General features: G+C 39.0%; 1 protein-coding gene across 1 annotated transcript in view; it reads right to left on the minus strand.

The window, feature by feature from the left end:
- Nucleotides 1-7614: 7614 nt before the first annotated feature.
- The window catches only part of TAF1B (TATA box binding protein (TBP)-associated factor, RNA polymerase I, B, 63kDa), a gene marked incomplete at its 5' end in the record, with an annotated part of 50248 nt that continues 38184 nt past the window's right edge, over nt 7615-19678 (minus strand). The window contains 7 exons of the mRNA XM_009700646.1: nt 7615-8287; nt 12875-13100; nt 15174-15244; nt 15670-15760; nt 17710-17715; nt 18813-18859; nt 19163-19340. Of these exons, the coding sequence (XP_009698948.1) occupies nt 8095-8287; nt 12875-13100; nt 15174-15244; nt 15670-15760; nt 17710-17715; nt 18813-18859; nt 19163-19340 (812 nt within the window). The remainder of the gene's footprint in view (nt 8288-12874; nt 13101-15173; nt 15245-15669; nt 15761-17709; nt 17716-18812; nt 18860-19162; nt 19341-19678) is intronic.

Consider the following 19678-nt stretch of genomic DNA (forward strand, 5'->3'; position numbering starts at 1 on the left):
GGAGAACCCCACCTTTTACCCCCGGTTTCACCTGTCCCTCTGCACGTACAGCGTTCCGGGGCACTAAGGCGCTGGCACCGCAGCTGCCTCGGAATCCCCGGCACCCTTCTCTGGGCTCCCCAGCGGCCCGTCCGACTCCCCCGAGGGCCCGGGGCGGCGTTAGAGGGGGCATCACCTCACGGGACAGCGGCCCCGGGCCGGGACCCACGGTGGGGTGCGCGGGAACCACCCTGGGATCTTTTCCACCCTAAAAATGGGGTTCCCTTTGCCCTCTCCCATCCCATATAAGCTTATTTATTTTTCCTGTACTAAAGCCATTTGTAGGAAAGTCTAAAAACGACAGAAGGCGCATTAATTTGTACAAGCGCTGCAGCGACTGCCAAAGTACAGTGGATCCCAGCGTCGTTACGTGCCTCAGAGATGAACCCAGGTTTGGAGAGAAAAGGAGGTTTACGATGGAGTTACTGCTAGAAATGTATCTAAATCCTCTGGTTTAACAGCAGCGGCAACATTACAAATACATCGGATATATCCAAAGTGTCCTGCGTGAATTTAAATCAGAAAGATCTTAAGTTTCTCCTTGAGAAATAAGGGTGGGAGGTTGCTTGTTCAAGTAACAAGTTGAATCAAACCCATATAGCAACAACGCTATCTATCATGTGTCAAGATGCTTCAGATAGCTACTGTAATTTAAAAGTATGCACACTAATAAGAGGTCTCTCCTTCTAGGTCAAAATCTCTTCCCTATTTGTACAGGATATACTCCAATGCAAAATTATAGAAGGACAATTCAAGCAGCCAACCAAAGGAAATACGAAACTAAAGGGAACAAACTTTCACTAAGGGTCTAATCCTGGAAATTGCTTAATATCCTCTGACTGGATTACAACTAGTGTACTAGAAACAAAATGCTTTGTTTGGATCTGCAAACATTGCCACAAGGATGGCAAAAGATAAATACCTTTACTGAAGTAGGATCTTGCTCTACAAAGTGAAATGAACTGATGTAAATTGTTCTTTATGACATGCAATAAAAGGTATTCTATATTTTTAACCCAATTAAAAAATCTAATTTGAGACTATATAGAGGAAAGTTTCTTACCTGCTCTCACATATGAAAAAAATACTGTCATCCAATTAAGATGTCAGAAAGTTACATTTTTCCAAACAAGTATAACTCGCTTTGTTTCCGATACAAATTACAAAATCAGCTCAGAATTGCAAGTACTGTGAAGGACTGCTAACTTTCTCGGCTGTTACTCTCCTCACGCTCCCTGTTCCTGTTTGTAGAATTCTGGGATGTGCAGACACAATCACTGGGTTTTGGCACACATGCATACTTTTCATTAACAATAAAATATAATAAATACTACCCTGTAGCTGTAAAGTGACCCAGATGCAGCACATGCTGAAGTTCAGTCACATGTTTACATTGCACCCGAATTGCTAAAATCTTAGTAATGTGCCACGCTTGCTCTTTCTGCTTAACTAGAATTCACCATGATTTTATTCCAAATAAATCAAAGCTGTTGCCTCTGCAAAAGGGATGGCTTTTCTTAACAGCCTGATTCGCCGATGAAAACTTAGTTATCGACATAGCAATCACTTCCACATTCAGGAGACAATGATACAAACATCGGATTGTGACACCACTGACTAATCTGCCGGTCACAATCTAGACTCTGTAACACCACTTGTAGGTGTATTTCTGTGATGTCACTAACTGGGTTGCATCACTGCTGAATAAAATCAGGCAAGAAGCACAAAGGGATTTAGCAGAGCTTTGGCTTGGGCATAAAGCCATGCCAGCCTGATGCGGCAGCACTCTGGCAGGGCTTCCCTTGCCCTGCGCTGACTGGCGTTCCGTCCAACTCCTTCCCTCGCTCAGCCCTTTCACCTCGATCTCATTGCTCCCCTCCACCTCTCATGCCCTTCCCTTTAACTTTCCCTCTGCCTTGGTCCTGCCTTCAGTGTTCTCCTTCCCTTCACATATTCCTTTCCTTTTAAATGAATCCCACTCAAAACACGCAAGGAACCCCACCGAACTCACACATCATTTGCAACCATCTGGCCGAGCACTCTGGCCATCTCAACATGCTTGCATCTCTTCCTAGTCTGTGTTTTGACATCACTATTTAGAGAAACGGCGATTTATTCTGGACAAGGATTAGCTACTGTTATGGCTTACCTAACAAGGTTTTACAATCTCATACCGGATAATTATCATCTACATGCAGTGGCCATTCACACCTGTGTAATAAGCAAACAAGGTGCATCAACTTTGTAACAGTACTTTTGATTTCAGAAAACGCAGCAGGGAGTCAAAACAAGGTAATTTTTACTTAATCTGAACCCCTAAGATGTGAGGGCCAGGCTGCAGAGCTGGCCGTGAAGAGCAGTAAATCTTCTATACTCTCCATTACACAGTACACCAGGCAAGCTTTCCTTTTCTGCAACAGGCCTGTGGTCACTAGTGATAGAGCTAGAAAAGTAAGCCTGAAGCTGATCACTGACCCCTGCAGAATAAGACTGAAGGCATCAAAGGGCTGGAAAAAAAGAGAAAAGCCCCGGTAAAGGTTCATGAACTCACTAGGAAGTGAGGGGAAAGCAGACAGTGGAAAGAAACAGAAGGACAAGTGACAGTGGAAGAGGAAGCTGGAAACACCTTGTAGGAAAGAGAAGGTGGAAAAAGCTGGGGGAAAAAAAGGGTAAATAAATAAATGAAAGCAGTGTGTGAAATACAGAACAGTTTGCTCTTCACTTCAGTCATATCCCTATATGGGATCTTGTAGGCATTCCTTAAAGATTACCCTTTCGATTCTGTATTTAGCCCTAAAGGTAACGTAGACGCTGTTGAAAACATACGGACTATTCCAGGGCAGGAGATGCAGCTCCATCTGCCTGACTGAAGACGCTCTGAAACTACTACAATGTAAATTAATCAATTTTGCAGCAGCCTACATATTAAAAAAAAAGTCAGCCTGAAGCCTAGAATTTTATCAGCAATAAAATCTTTAGCCTGTTATCCAGTCTCACTGAACACGTATCGTCTCTGCTCAGTACCGCGCTTCCCCTGGGTTTGACTCCTGTGTACGCAGGTCCTGCCGCACAGGCCGACAGCGCTGCAGCAAGAGAACAGCCTGTACAGCAGCCCTTTCGCTGCAGACTGTTCTCTGCCTAATCCGCTTTGCTCCGCAGCACGGAAACCACCCCGCTGCCCAGTTAGGAGTTACGAATGCCACTCAGTTCAGTAAACAAAAACGTTTTGTCACAATTTTATACCGAGGCAGCACGATTTATTGCACAGATGAGATCCAGGGCCAGGTGGATTGCTTCACATCCAAGCACCAGAGCAAACTGGAAGCGGTGGTCACGGGGAGCCCTGCTGCATCGCATCGCAGGACCACGGTTGAAGTCCTGCTCAGACTGGGGCTCTTTGGATACCGTTTTAGGACACTCTTCTCTTCCCTGGGCCTGTAAAGAGGTGACATCTTCACCTTTCTCTGTTGCAGCAGCCTCTACTCCACACCCCTCAGGCAGCCCCATCAGAGGCATGCAATGCTCCATCAGCCGGCCATTGCAGGTGTCCTCCATGAAGAGGCAGCACAGAAGGATCCCAGGATGCAGACCAAGCTATCAGATCGCAACACAGATACTAAATACACTTGGTGGCATTCTCACGAGGCAACGGTAGGGTCTGCAGCTGATAAACAAAGCCACTGCTAGGACAACAGGGCGGTCTATGAGCAGGCACAGAATACTTCTACAATACAGAGCAGCCATGTGAGATTAACCGAGGAATGTGCTTGTATTTTCTTTTAAAACTACCTGATCTACTGCCAGAGGCAGCGTGTAGGTGCTGAGGACTGGGGAGGAGTGTTCTGGCTCTGGAAATGCTGCCATTAGCAGTTGTAGAAGGGCAGCTATAACCTCACGTGAGGACACAAGCATTCATCATCTACTGTTCTGCCAATCCTCTCTTCTTCACCTTTTCAGCAGCATCCTAGCACAAGCAGCAGTGAGGAAAGCTCTTTCACATACGCCTGTTTCCACATCCTGGCATCCCCTTTATGCTCCCCCTCATTTAATCTGGCTAGGAACAAAGGACCTTCACATGTGAGAAGCAACAAGACCAGTAACTGCAGAGGAGATACTGGAAAGCAAGCATTCTGCATTTAGTGCAAGGACAAATGCAGCAAGAGACACTGCTTTGATCAATCCATATACTAACATGCTCAGCCAGGAAATACATATGACCGTATGCGCTGGGAAGCCCATTTCATTTTGGATCAAAATAGGAGATTCATTAAATGCAGTTATCCTGACTCTTCTCTGCTTGTGAAGCAGTATAAAATTTACTCAACCCGACACGGGGAAAGGACAGATGAACAAGAAAGCAGACACCTTATTTGGAGACTTAACATTTTTCAGACTTTACCTCTCCCAAAAGCCCTGTGGGTCCTGGCTCTTTTGCTCCCGGCCCTGTAAAAGCATGCTCTTGACAACTCACCATAAATACCTTGAAATAATTTTTCAGGACCATCAGCAAAAGCCTTGTTTGTCCACAAATGGAGAAAAGTCATTTTGCGGAAAGGACTTTGGAGCTTTACAAGAAGTTACGAGAAAGCGAGTTATTCATTGCATTGCCTGCAACATTGCATGAAGCTTTCTCAAATCTTCCAAACACAATTGTTTCAGGAGTCATGCTAAAACTGGGTTAGGAAAGATGTAATTGAAGTGAACCCCATACAACACACTATGGCCAATAAATTAGACTAGCATTGCTTGCAGGCATTGGCCTTTGCTGATTCTTATTCTCTGGTTAAATCAGGTTCAGGGCTCTCACTCTGCATAAGAGGCTAAGGACAAAGTCAAACACTTCTCCTTCAGGTCTGGAAAATGGTAAAAACTTTAGAAAGAAAAAAGTATTTAACTGAGACTAAGTTAATATTGAGAACGCAGACAAACTGAGGTAGTGAAAAACTAGTAACGTAAAATACCAATTCCGCTGAAGGCTATACCTTTCAAAAGAAAATGAGATTATCTTTCACATTTCTCCACTGAAACAGCAGAAAGGTTGCATTACTTATGAGAATTCATAAAGCAAGGTTACTTTTGCACTCTTAAAAATAGAAAAAAACAGTGTGTTAAAATATAACACACGAACCAAGAAAAAGCCTAAATTTACTTCAGAAGGCACATCAAGGTCTCAGAATATCTGATGTGCTATTGTCTAAGTTAATAACTATTTTAACTGTTCTAAGTCTTCTCAATATACACCGTTTTAAAAGTTTAATCAAAAAAACCCTCACTTGCCTTTATCTATATACTTAAGAACTCTCATTCAACTTTTAGAGTAAGAAACAAAACAAACCAAGCCTCTTTACTTCAAATTTCCACAGGAAAAAGTACAAAAAAGTAGCTATCAGAAAGCTGAGCTTTACCCAGACATTTTCAGCAAATAGTTACAGAAAGGAGATGTAACTTAAAAGTCAATAGAAGCGGCAGTTGGAGCTGCTGGGTTGCAGCAGACACCCTACCCTTCAGCTATCCGCCGGTAGCTGTCTGTTCAACCAGCGCGGCTCCACCTCAGGGTTGTACGAACTGGACTCAAAGTAGCTGTCCCAAGAGAGCTCAACTACACTTCACTGAAGATAAGGCACTCTTGTGGCTTGTCAGCTTCTTAAACATCATTACTCCAACATAAGTGTTGATTGATTAAACTGGATAGAATTAACATTAAGTATTTTAGGGGCACACCCTTTACTTCTAAATCTGACTCTTAACCTACGTGTCCAGAAGGCACATGGCTCTTGATGATTAACTGCAAGCTTTATTCCAGTTTATTAAAGTACGGCCTTAATTTATTCTAACATCTAAGGGAGATTTTGTTACGTTTGTAACAATGTAACAATGAGCACAGTATTTTTAATTTATGAAGCTCAGATTTTACTACTACAGTAGTTTTAAAAGAAAGGTGTACCTATAATTAAGTGCATAAGTCTTTCAAAGAAAAACTTCTGAATTAAATGAATCCTTTGTGTATAACAAGGTGTCTTTTAGATAGTTCAAAACTTTAACAGATAGTGTAGAAAAAGAGACACTTTCAGTGCTTGAGCAAGCACTGCTGAAAACAGTGGCTGTGTATTACACTTCTGTAGATTTTTAACTGATACAAATACTCATCTAGAACAAGAACAATGAATAATTTTACCAAATATTTACAAACTTTTTGTACTTCACTCAGGTGAGGTCGAACATAATAGATAATTGCTAATTTTAAAATACAAACACCAGACACAAGATGAGATTCAAATTCACATATTCCGAGTCCATTAATGTAAACATCAGCTCAAGACACATCTCATCAGAAGTCTGAGGTACCTAGCACAACGTGGCAATAGATTTAGGCATACTCAACTGTACCCACTTACGAAACCTCTAATACATACAACAAGTAACAACTCAGTCTGCTCTTTCCTCTTCCCCCATCAAGCGCAGTTGAGCTCTGTATGGCTAACCCTATGCCTTCCCATCTGCATGTTACAATCACTTTATCGGACCATTGCTCTAAATCCCTGTTCTACAATAACTACGTAAAATATCTGAAAAAGTAAAAACTTTTACTCAAACTGTGTGTTTTCTGTCACCTTAAATCAGGACACCACGTCTAATTACCTCCTGCCTCTAATGAGCCAGCAAAGCCTCCTGGTTTGCCAGTATTTCCAAGTAACTATTACAACCTACCTTTAATAGTTCTGTCTGCTCTACGCGTGCTTGAAATACTACTTTATCACTTTGCTCCAGACAGGTAGGGCAGCACATCTCATATCCTGTCATTTGCCTGTTCCCAATTTTTAGACAACGGTTTCATGGATTGGACTGCCACAGATTTTAAACCCTTCCATCATACTCAAGTCTACTTGCTGAACTGATTACCTTGCCAGATTATATCTCGCTGAAGCCCTTGCTCAGGAAGCAAGCTATTACTCTCTGTAAAGTCTGCAGGCACCATTTTTCTTGTCTATAGGAATGCTTAGAAATAGCTGTTGATTTTGATCAAATGGATTTGGCAACTTCTGTACTCTGTACTGATGTTCAGAGTTGCTGAATTTTATTTCATTCAACTGAAAGCAGCACTATTCATCTGGGTATCTACTCAACATCTCTGTTTAACATACGTCTATGTTACGGTGTCTTTAATGTAGTGGCAGCACCCAACTTCATTTACACGTTGTCTGGGACAGTTTAAAAGCACAGTGCATAAATAAGATTGAGCATGAGAAACTGGTAGAATGGCTGAGGCACAAGCTGCTGAAGATGCTGGATTACAAAGCCATCAGAAGAAATTCAAACGACAGCAGCCTTGCAAGAGACGAATGACAGGAGGACCTGGCCGTTGCGCAAGAAATAGGATGGGCAGTTCCGGGTATAAAAGTAGCCACAAAATCTGTGAAGCCAGGAGTGGAACATGGACCTGAAAGGTATTAGCTTGAATGAGAGGCTCAGGCACAACAAGAGACTGGGAGATGTAGAGGATGCAAGGAAATGTAGAAACCAGCGCCAGAGTTGCTCCGGAACAGCCTGTTTAGAAACAATGACTAAAAAACTCACTGCAGTGAAAACATCAACCAACTGCTCCTTTTATTTGTTAACATACTACTTCAAAACAAAGTAAACATTACTTTCTAGAAATATATTTGCTCTTATACAACAATAGGTAAAAAAATAGGTATTTTAAGTGCAAAATCTCACAATGTAATTAGATGTTAACATGCTGTCCAATACACTCAAAGTATGTACAATTATGCCAAAAAAAATGGTAATTTCATAGCTTCTTATTGGCTCTGACGCAAAGTGAGGAAAAAAATTGTGACAAACAGTTTCCTTGGTAGCTTTCCTAGCTCAAAACCAGTGACTTAAATTATAGATAAAATGACACTACAACCAAAGTACAGTAGTAGATCTTAGCACTACTATCTTAAAAAATTTCCATGCAGGCAAAAGGATCACTGTAAGTTTAGAGGTAATACCATGGTTTGGGATCCAACCAACTAATTTACACGGTTTTAATACTGTTATTTTTAGGCCTTCTTACTTCCTTAGGCCTCTGTTGTATTTTGGCTTTTTACAGAGTCTTTTATTAAAAAGTTTGTGTTCTATCATACACACCTCATCATGGATAAAAGAAGGCTGTATCCTCAGAAGAAAGGAGAATAACCTTAGTACAAAATGGTAACTCTGGGGAAAGTCCACTTCTCTGTAATGAGCCAGATGACCACACAATCTGAAAAGAAAGGAGAAAAAAAAGCGCCCTAATTACAAGCATATTTAGTTAGTATTTAGCTAGCATTTATATATTTAATTGTAATTAGAGGAAAACTCTACATTTTACCAACAGTATAAATCACAATTCTGGTCTACAACGTTGATTCTAGGAAGGGATCCACTCCTGCAAAACCCTGGAGTAGCGAACTGGACCAAGACATGTTCAGAGATGGTGCAGACATAGTAAAAAGACAGGAAAAGCCTGTATAGCTTCTTGCACTGTAAATCAGGATCATACTCTACCAGGCAAAGAATACGTTCTTTGCCTTTCAGGACTAAATTGAACCAGTGTTCGTTCTGCCAGGTTTTAGCAAATGTAGCAGAGTGTGAAAATGGCTACCTTACCCTATTTTTAAAATTTCTAAGACTACCCAATGCAGACACCCCAGGCTCTTCTCTCTATGCTTTGCCCACACTCTCCATAGAGTCCCCTCTCCTCTTCCTGACACTAGGCCATGGCATTATAATCCATCCATTTCTTGTCCATTGTCTTTGTGTGCTAAATATAAATTACCTGTCTAGAAATGAGAGAGAAAAAACTAAGTTCAAATCAATGGAGTAACATGGGAAACACGGGCAAACATTGATCAGGTCAACAGAAAGTAATTAGTGCTACAGCAGCCTTCTGCTTAATTATTTTGTAGCTTTCACAGTGAAAATGTCAATGAAAATGATGGGGTGATTTTATTGATGAAGTATATAATGAAAATAGCAGACTGGACTTGCTGGTAACAAGTGTCAAACCAAACTAAAGATGACACAGAGGACAGACTGCAGAGAGAGCTCTGTAAACATTAAGTTTAGCAACTTAGGTTGGAAAAATACCCTGTTCTGGGTCAGCCTCAAATTTGTTTTTAATAAAAGTGGTACGTTTAAAATAGTATAAAATCCGGCTGTTTCAATTTTTAAAAAAATCTTTTACATTGATATGGGGATTCAGGTGCTATTCACCATATAAGTCCTATGCATCTTCTAGCTTACTAGGTATTGCCATGGGATGTGGAGAAGCAGAGTTTAAAATTTCCCCTCTGTCTGATTCAGAGCAGCGGTCTTAAATATTCACCAGAAGAAGGACTGGAATCTGTCTGTCCCAATTTACAGGCAAGTGTGCTAATTACTAGACTATAGAGTCATTTGCTCACTCCCTCTGGCCCAACAAACATTTACATTTTACCTCAAACTGGAGGAACAGACAGACCTATCCCGGAGTGCCATGCAAGCTGTACTTTAGGGAGCAGAGTCTTTGTTTAAAGCCTCCCAAAGTCTGGCAGATTAGAAATCTGAAACTACACCATACATCCCATCCTCTGCTCTACCTCACATTCCCCAAAAGCTGCCAGCAACTTCTTAGAAAAACTAAATTAAATCAGACATTTCAGCAGCATCAGAACAAACTAGCTGACCCCACAACCCAGTATGTTGGCTAAATTGAAACTTCATTGAGAAATACTGGTTGAACCAACTCTGCATTTTTTGGCTAATATGAATTAAGACGTTTTGCTATGTTCTAGTCAAAGCTGAGATTCAACAATTACCACTGTCATGGCAACTTAGCTCTCGAATCTCAGTTTTCATTGGGGGTGCAGGAGAGTGATATTGTATATTGGGGCAAATGAATAATTACATCAATACTGTAAAGTACCTATTTGATTAACTGGAGTTACACTTTTCACAAGAGTACCTAAATACACACATATTTTTCCCCCATTTTGTGCTATTTTTGTACTATTTACCCTAAGAGCATCATTGAAGAGCTAAAAAAAATTTCCAAGTGATTTTAAATTTAGATGCAATAAGGGAAATCCACTTTTCTCAACATTTTTGACACATTGTAATACTTCATCATATATAGAATCATAGCATCATTTAGGTTGGAAAAGACCTTTAAGACCGAGTCCAATCGTAAAACTCCTATCACCTAAAGACTTCTATACCAAATCAATTTAGAATCCAGTTTAAAACTGAAAGTTTTAAAATAAAAGAAAATCTTATCATAGAATGGGTTGGTTGGAAGGGACCTTAAAGATCATGTAGTTCCAACCCCCCCTGCCATGGGCAGGGACACCTTCCACTAGAGCAGGTTGCTCAAAGCCTCCTCCAACCTGGCCTTGAACACTTCCAGGGATGGGGCATCCACAACTTCTCTGGGCAACCTGTGCCACTGCCTCCCCACCCTCATGGTGAAGAATTTCTTCCTATTATCTAACCTAAATCATGCCGCTTCCAGTTTAAAGCCATTGCCCCTTGTCCCAGCACGACACGCCCTTGTAAAAAGTCCCTCTCCAGCTTTCTTGTAGGCCCCTTCAGGTATTGGAAGGCTGCTCTAAGGTCTCCCCGGAGCCTCCTCTTCTCCAGGCTGAACAACCCCAACTCTCTCAGCCTGTCTTCATAGAAGAGATGTAAAAGCATTTCACCAACCATTTGACTGATCTCAGCTTTGCTGATACTGAAATCATGCTTTAGTCCTAGGATTAAAGCATTTCAGTAGTCCCAGTTAGACCATGCTGATTTTTAGAAAAAGAGAATTTGTAAGTTTGTTTTTAGTTCTATTATACATACACACACTTGCATAGGATAAACGCTCATATCTGAGGGAGTAGATGTTGTTTTCTGAAGTTAAGTAAGTGTCAGATGTATAATTTACTACTTGCATTGCAAATGATATAATGGGAAATTTAACCAGTAAGAATTTAAATTCAAATCTTGTTTCATGAAGGTTATGACAGTGTGCCATTAACATTTTAATATATTGCATATGAAAATGTAGGCTTAAAAACAGACTTTGCATGAAAGATTATTCACACAAACATACAGCGAAATATCCACTCATTCAGTGTGTATGTAAGATTTACGCAAATTTGTGGTAAAAGGATTATTACCTCTCCTCCCTTCAAAAAAGAAAAAAAAAAAAAAAGGTTCTTATTCAAACAAAAGAATGAACCCATACAACCAAAGCTCTTGTAATATAACACTGTGCTTACATTATTCCAACCCATTTCTGTCACGGTGGATATGTGAAAGGTAATGTGAAAACGAAAATAAAGATAAGCAAATAAATCCACTGAAAGACAGAAAAGACTGCATACTTGTAAAAGCCAGTTATTTTCAAGGGGAATATTTAATGTTTTAAAAAATCAGGAACGTATCACTAAGATTTTGTAAGGGCTATTGCTCTCTTAAGCATGCCATTTAGATGTATACAGATTTAAGATGTATTAAGAAGATAAAGATTTAGGATGTTACTCAATGCACTAATGAAATCTCATTTCACATTAAATGTAACCTGACCTCCTTCCCAAAAAACACCCTCCAATTGCACGCATGACAAATTCAGGAGAATCCAAGCCATCTGCAAAGTTCATCTTTTTCACTGATACTCATCAGTACATTCCTCTTCTGGAGCAGAGTTTCATGATACAACCAATGGTAGAACTGAAATCTGGTGTATGATCCAGAAGCCGTATCTACACTACCAAGGGAGTTTACGAGAAACACTATTTTAGATATTTCCTATTCCTTGGAGTAAATGCTGACAAACTCCTACACTCCTTCAGCAGGGCTTTTGCTCTCTATCCCTAGCCATGGTCTTCTGCCACCACCTGCCAAGTAGAAAACTCACCAATTTTTGCAGAATTTGATGCGAGAAGAGAAGGTATTAAAGGAAGAGCGAGAAGTTCGACACAAACCAGGCAAATACTTAAATATCCATATATCTTTGTACAATGATGGATTAGCTAGGCCATCATTCTCCTTGCTACTTAGGTCCTTTAAAGAAAATAATTTTACTCACAAATAGCATGACTGTTTTGATATACCCTTAATTGAAAAAAAATATTCCCTTTCACTTGTGAAGGCAGGATTTGGGAACAGTTGTCTAGTAAAAACATACCCTAAACTTCCTTAATAGCACAAATTGTTTTCTTTTCCCATATTTCTTCTTTTACTTTTCTGCTTGCAAAAAATACAACTGTTGATTGCCAATATGCTTAGATGAAAGAGTGGTAAAGTCCTTTTCATACTTATTTTTTTAAAATATATTCTGGAGGCATTAATTGCCTGTTTATTTGAACTCTGACTGCTAATTTTAACTTTAATTTTGATTAATACCACCACAAAAGCAGTATAGTGATTTAGAAAATTAATTTCATATGCTGTTTTGGGGGCCAGGGGAGAGAGGAATGGAATCTTTTTCCCATTCTCTCCCAGAGTTGTGGCGCATGTTTCTTCTGAAATACTATGAAGAAGGAAGTGAAGTAAGTATTTCTATCTAGCTGCTGCTCTTGCCATGTGACTGTAGTTGTTGATTTTGTCTCATCTCCTCTCTTCTCAAAAGCTCACTTTGATCACTCCTCATACTACAACTTGTCTACTCCCAATCCAAGACTAACCATTCCGCATACGTCCCTTTCTACAAATGATTTTAACTATCTGCGAATACAGAGCTGTGTACACACCCATATTTGTCATTGGTAGAAATATATATATATGGCACTTTACTTTCAGGAGAACTTTCCAAAATATATTTGACAAAAATTTGAATACTTACTTCTCGGTACATAGTTTAACTGTACACAGCCAATAGTCAGGGTTCATGGCTGTAAGTAAACCACATTTTTCTTGCAAGATTCCCTTCAGGCTATGCCCGTGAAAACAGCTCCCATTTGTGTCTTCTTCAGACCAACTTAACTGAAAACTTGAAGGATTTCGCTTTTCAGCAGGTGGCACTGAACCACACAGCTTGCCAAACTGATTTTGTAAGTTCACAACCATTTCTGTACAAATAGAAACAAACAAAAAACACCCAAGACAAGAGTATTACGTATTACAATACTGTTTAGAGGTGATTAATACAGGAAGAAAATAGGGCATTTATGCCTTTTTTTTTTTTAATTTCTTTTTTTCTGTAAACCACTATCTGGAATACTGAGAAACCTTGAAGCTCTGTATGTTCTCTCCCCCATTCCATTTAAAATTCAACTGTCACATGTTTTTAGGGAAACATTTTGAAATGCCATGTCTTTTATCTAATGATATTAATACTGGGGCACTCCAAAAGCATTCCGCCAAGTAAAATCTGTAAAATCCGTTTGATACTGTTGGTATTTTTATGCTGATAGAAAACACAGGCCAGGATGCCTTTTGCTGGATTTACCCAGTTGTATATTATCTCTCAGACTGGCTGAGATTTTTTGAGTAGTTTCCTGTGTATCAGAAGGAAGCCTGGTTTCATACACCTAGGGATTCAAGGTTAATCTTTTCATAGTGCACATTTCAACTGGGGCAAAAAAACAAACAAAAAAACACTCCACCTTTCCTCACTGCTGGTGAAAGCATGACAAACTTTCGTAGGTTACTGAGGCTGAGAAGGGAAAGAAGGTATGATGATAGATCAGCACATACAATATGACTGCCTAAGCCTTGTTTCTCTAGGATAAAAAGCAGGTTAAAAAACCACTGTTGTTGGAGCTTCAACTTCTTTTAATGACCTGTATCCAAATAAACTAATTCATAAACTGGGAAAAAAGCAGAAAAGACATCCTAGAGTAATCCAAGGACTGGGAAGATAATCTTTCAAGAGTACACTAAAATCTACCATCGAAAACAAAGGCTGAGGAAGGTTTCTGAAAACCTGTATCTGGCATGTAGGTGTTCTAGAGTAGTCTTTGTCTCTACCATTTTGAATTTATTTTAAGATCAATTTTGCCAAGTTACAATGGCATTATGTGATATTCCTGCTTGCAACAGCCAGTGGTAAAGCTCTGTAATCTAAGTGGTCCTCTTCTAGCTCGAAGAGAAGCAGACCCAGAAGAGGAATCTAGAATGAATCATCATTCACTTTTTCTTATAAATGCAGAAATTAAAGGCCACCTGAACAAATGATCAGCTTGAAATAAACAAACCTAAACATGTTTTTCCATGGAACATGACTTGACTACAATATCCCTCCTACCAAATTTTGAAGAGTAAGAACATTCAAAAAACCCTAATTGCATTCTTGAAAGAGAAATCCAACATGAGTTACTCAAACCAAATAGGATTATACAACTTGTTTAGAAGTCCCTGAATCAGTCACTTCCAGAAACTGGAAGATTATACAAAGGGAAAAATACCATTTGCCACACTTAACATCTCTCTCCAAATATCTGCTGCTTACTACAAACTATTAACTGTAGAACGAAGAACTTCGGATCTAATTTGATTGAATAAAATTCTGGTTTTCCGTATTTCCATAGGTAAGTGGGGGTTTTGTTGTTTTGCCTGTTTGCTTTTATGTCAATGTAAAACATAAGAAATTTCTTATAAGTACTTCTAGAGCTACTAAAATAAAGTAGATGTACCTGCATTCTGACTATGTATAGCTAGCTATTCAAGTACAGTCACATTCAGACAAGCCTTCCTCACTTACTATAGAGGACTGCAAGGAGTGGGAGAGAAGAGGGACACGCAAGGTCTACCAAAGGACATACTGGGATATTCATACCAAAGTAAAGTAAAAGGAGAAAAGGGACAGGAAAGCTATGCCAGATCAACAACAATTCAGGAGGATCACATATAAAGGTAGCTGACCAGTGAAGATGAGGCCAGAGTACTCATTCTGAGATTTGGTTCAGTAGGTCATTAAGAAGACTGACAAAAGCAGTTTCAGTTAAGCATGAGGAAAATGTCTGAAGAATTCCAGCCATGGCTTGTAAAATAGTACTACATTAATTGTACCCAGAGATGAAAGAGAGGAGAGAAAGCATTTTAAGATGTAAATGTTATCACAGTCAGGGCTGCAGATTTTCTATGATGGGAAAAGTTGGAGCAGGCTTCTGCGTTGCTGGGAAGAAGCAAAGTTTACTCACGTCTTCTCTTAAGAACTTTAGATTTCTTCTCGGCTGAATAAAACAGTGGCTTTTCACATCTCCACAGATACCTACCAGTAAGAGAGATAAGAATTGTCAAGAAAACTGGAGCAAATAAGTCAAAGAATAGTAATTTCTTACAAATACTGCTAGAGCTATTAAGTTAAAATCAAGGTAATCTAATGGTTCATGCTATTAAAAGCCACTGTCCCCCCAACACATCTAGGAAGTCTTTTTTCAGAGGCATGTAAGCCTAGATTTACTGTAATCAGTTAATTGTTCAGCTATATAAGCTACTTGTCACTGACAGTGAGCACTTCATTAATATGCTGGATAAACATTATGAGTGTAAATAGAAAATTAAGATAGGGATTTAACCGCTGTATTCACCCAAGCTTGATGGATAGAAATGCAGAGCAAATTCCTAACCTTCATAATTTCTGTGGGGGTCACAATTTCATGTAAACCTTTAAAAAGTAACTTAAAAATCTCTTACTTGGCTCTTTCTTCATCCAATTTCTTTTGCTCCACGTCCAAGGAACATTTTATCACCTTGTACCACTTTTTGAACTCAAAATATGGACCACCTGAATAAAACATACACATTATAGGTAAGGAAAAAGTGAAAGAAATGTGTCGTACACAGAAGGTGGTCTCCACGCAGTTAGACCCTGCATCTTCCACCTGTATAAAAACCTATCCTGAATTCTATGTGCTTAAAGAAAACATACTTGATCTAACAATTCTGTGAGAAAGAGAAATGCAGAAACCACAGAACCACGGAATTGATTAGGTTGGAAGAGACCTCTGGGATCACAGAGTCCAACCTTTGCCCTAACATCATCATGTCAACTAGACCATGGCATGGTCAACTAGTGCCATGTCCAGTCTTTTCTTAAACACCTCCAGGGATGGTGACTCCACCATCTCCCTGGGCAGCCCATTCCAATGCCTAATGACCCTTTCTGTGAAGAAATGCCTCCTGATGTCTAACCCGAACCTCCTCTGGCAAAGTTTGAGACTATGCCCTCTTGTCCTGAAGATGCAGTGAAAGAACAGCACATCATAAGAAGTGCGAAGAAGCCCCTTAGCTTAGAAGAGATTTCATAGATTTAGCACAATTCAAACCTTTTCCCTCTTTTCTGAAAGTTAAGCCTAGAAACTGCCTCCTCTCTACCAAATGAACTAGATATCCATAGTGTGAAGTGGCCTTTGCCTGTTTGAAATTTTACTTCAAGGGATTAATGAAACTATACCTCAAGCTAAGGTTTAAAGATATAAGATCTAAACAAACTCAGATGTAAAATTTCAAACAGTTTCATCAACTCCCCACTGTCTATCCAACTACCCATAAAACCTTAACAGGGCTGGAAAGATAAACTAGAGAATTGTATTCACTTCGTATCAGCCTCCCATGTTTTTGAGCACAGGAACTCCATTCATTGATATGTGAACAAATATTTAGCAGCACATGCTAAAACATTAAGTCGTATGGCATTCTAGCAGCACATTTATCACGGATGCTCCAGAGAGACACAGGACTGAAACAGACCAACTAAGCACAGTAAGTATAAGAATTCCAAACAGAACTATGGTGTAGATTTATGTATTTAAAATATAATCAACTCTTACTACCTGTGGGTGGATTATCTGCATTGTGAATTAACCAGGCTTTGCATTTCCCCATCACCCCAGCTGCCCTGCATGAGATGCTTGCATCATGCTTAGCTTTGCCAGCCAGCTGTTTAAACTGTTCTGAAGGTGAATATACTGTTCTTATAATCAAGCTTATATATGTTTTGTATTATCTGCATTTTTGCTGTTCAGGTTATCCTGCCACAGGATGTCTTAGATGCTAGAAATACAGATGGACTCAAAAAGCAACAGACAAATGAAGGGGAGAAAGACGCTTCAGTAGTTCTTAAAATTCAAAGGTGTGGATACAACTTCTTTTATGAACTTCTTAAACCTAGAGGTTTAAGTAAGTACTCCTAAACCGCTGGGAGGGCAGTTTGGGGGAGGCGGGGTGCCACAAGCAAAACCATTGTCAGAGACATGATGCTACACTATAATAACCGTTTACCTGGCCAGTACTGCTAGTCTGATGTTCGTATAGCAGAGCTGACTGGAAAATACACAGCTCTGTGATACACACATACATATATACACCTCAATAACGTTTTATTTGAACATAAACCATACTGTGTATGTGTGCAGTTCCTAAAACATATAACAAACATACACAAACACTCTAGGTAACTACAACTATCTACTGTACAGCTTCCAGCCTGTCTTGAAAAACTGTAGGAGCTGAAAGACTATTATTTTTTTTTTTTAATTAAAAAAAAGAGACTAGAGAAAGGATAGTTAAATTGAAAATGGAGTCAACATAAATTGGATCTTTAAAACTCAGTATTAACCATTATTCATTTCAGCACACTAACTTTGGGAAAATGCCAGAGGCAGTTTTGAGCTCTGGCACTAATCAGTGCTCCAACAGAAATTCTCACATCAGCTCCTCTCTGCAGCTGTTCACCATCACCTCAACATTTTAAGGATAGGGACAACATAACAGAGCATATGGATCATTTTTCACCAGCAGATTTTAAAGTACAAAAGTGGACAAAGAATGAGCTGTTAACTCCCAAGGGCAATGAGACTCGTTAATAAGGGAGAAACCCCATTAAGACATTAATGGCTTTGAGCCTCAGCTTGTAAGCAGTTGCACAACTTCTACTCTTGTCACTATTATGTACTTCAAGTTTTCAAGGGAAATGAAAAGGGGGAAAAAAAAAAAGATCCAAAATAAGTTTGTGTATCCACTTGAAAATGAGAATTACCGGCTTTAGTTAACAGTGGCGATTATCTCTAGACACAGCAGTAATTGTGCTCATGTACAGCTAACACCAATTTCATTACTGACTGAAATCTTTAAATAGTAACAGAAGGGTCAAAATGGACCCAAAACTGGATGGAAAGCTTAAAAGCTAAACCACTATAACACACCTTTGATCTTATTTTCAACTGTGATCTAGATCAGGCCATGGAACATCTTCCCGAAGATTTCTGATCTTTGACTTGGTCTTTCTGCCCTCAAAGAACCATGTTCACAGCATTATCTGCTCTATCTTAATTGCTGCTAGCTTTTCCACACTCTCTCAGGATTATTTGGACTAAGAAAATAGATTACATCTGAAATGTTACACACTAAGACATTTTATTTAACAAGACTAAACAAGTTTGGATTTTATCATAAATGTGGTTTGATGCCCCTAATAAGTATCTGCTCTTTATGATCAAAGTGCATTCCCTCTTTACTGCATATCCATTCATCTTCACCTAGCATGCATAAAATTCTAAAACAAGAGGCAAACATGCATAAGGAAAAGCACAAAGGTACTTAGCAAAACGTGTACCAAATTCCTCTATCCAGTACAATAAGAATTATGCAGGTAAACTGAGATGATTTTATATGAAAAAGATCTGTTTTCTTTGAATAAAGATTTGCCCTAAAAGAATAAATGACAAAAACACATTTCAATGATCAATAAGACAAGCCTTTCTAAGCCTGATTACAAAGTTACTTCGTTACTTCATTTACAAAATCGTAAGACTGCTTCTACTAGAATATTTATGTACCTTCTTTGTTATTTTTATTTCTTTCTTCAGCGAAGTCTGAAAGTAACCTGAAAAAAAAAAAAATCAGGCTATTTTGTAAATCCAAATACTGCACTTTTCACATGAAGTCCAAATACAACTGACAAAAATTATACCCTAATTTTATTCCAAGTTTCAGATTCAAACTGCTGATTTTTAAAAATACGTAATATTTAATGTCTAATATGCCTTCAGGTGTATGTTTTATGCTACTGAACTTAATCAAAAATCAAATACTATAAATTTAATACTACTAAAGAAAGAATGATCCAAGACAATCATTTGCACTATTTGAAATTTGGGCTTTGCTACAGATTTGCCTGTACACTTACCATTCATAGTGATCATCTAATAAAAACAATAATTTGAGCACAACTACAATAACTGCTGCAGCAAGAACATCGTATTTCACTTTTCTTGTTGACTTATTTCCAGGCACAAGAGTCAGGAAATCCGCTTCTCCAATACAGATCTTTTTCACCACTCGACAAGTCCAATTATGCAATTCATCTGATTAAGGTAAGTAAAAATAGAAAATGTATGTTGACACAAGCCAGAAGTACTTTTACAGTGCAAATATGTTGGTCATTTGAAGAAAACAATGCTTAGATCTTTTAGGACCACCAGACAGCAATTTTTTTCAGACTGAGAAGTATTTTTGGTTATTTTAAAAAATACTAGGCAATTTCACTGTGCTTACATGAAAAACAGTCATGACTTATTATATATTCAGATGGAGGAAAAAAAAAATCACATTTTTAATACTGTTTTGATGTTACTCGAATGATGTTGTTAGATTATCCTGAACATTGTTGTGGCAAAGCCTATCTTAGATCTACGTAAATATA

Source organism: Cariama cristata, unplaced genomic scaffold (assembly GCF_000690535.1).
Source record: "Cariama cristata isolate BGI_N322 unplaced genomic scaffold, ASM69053v1 scaffold635, whole genome shotgun sequence".
Lineage (NCBI taxonomy): Eukaryota > Metazoa > Chordata > Aves > Cariamiformes > Cariamidae > Cariama > Cariama cristata.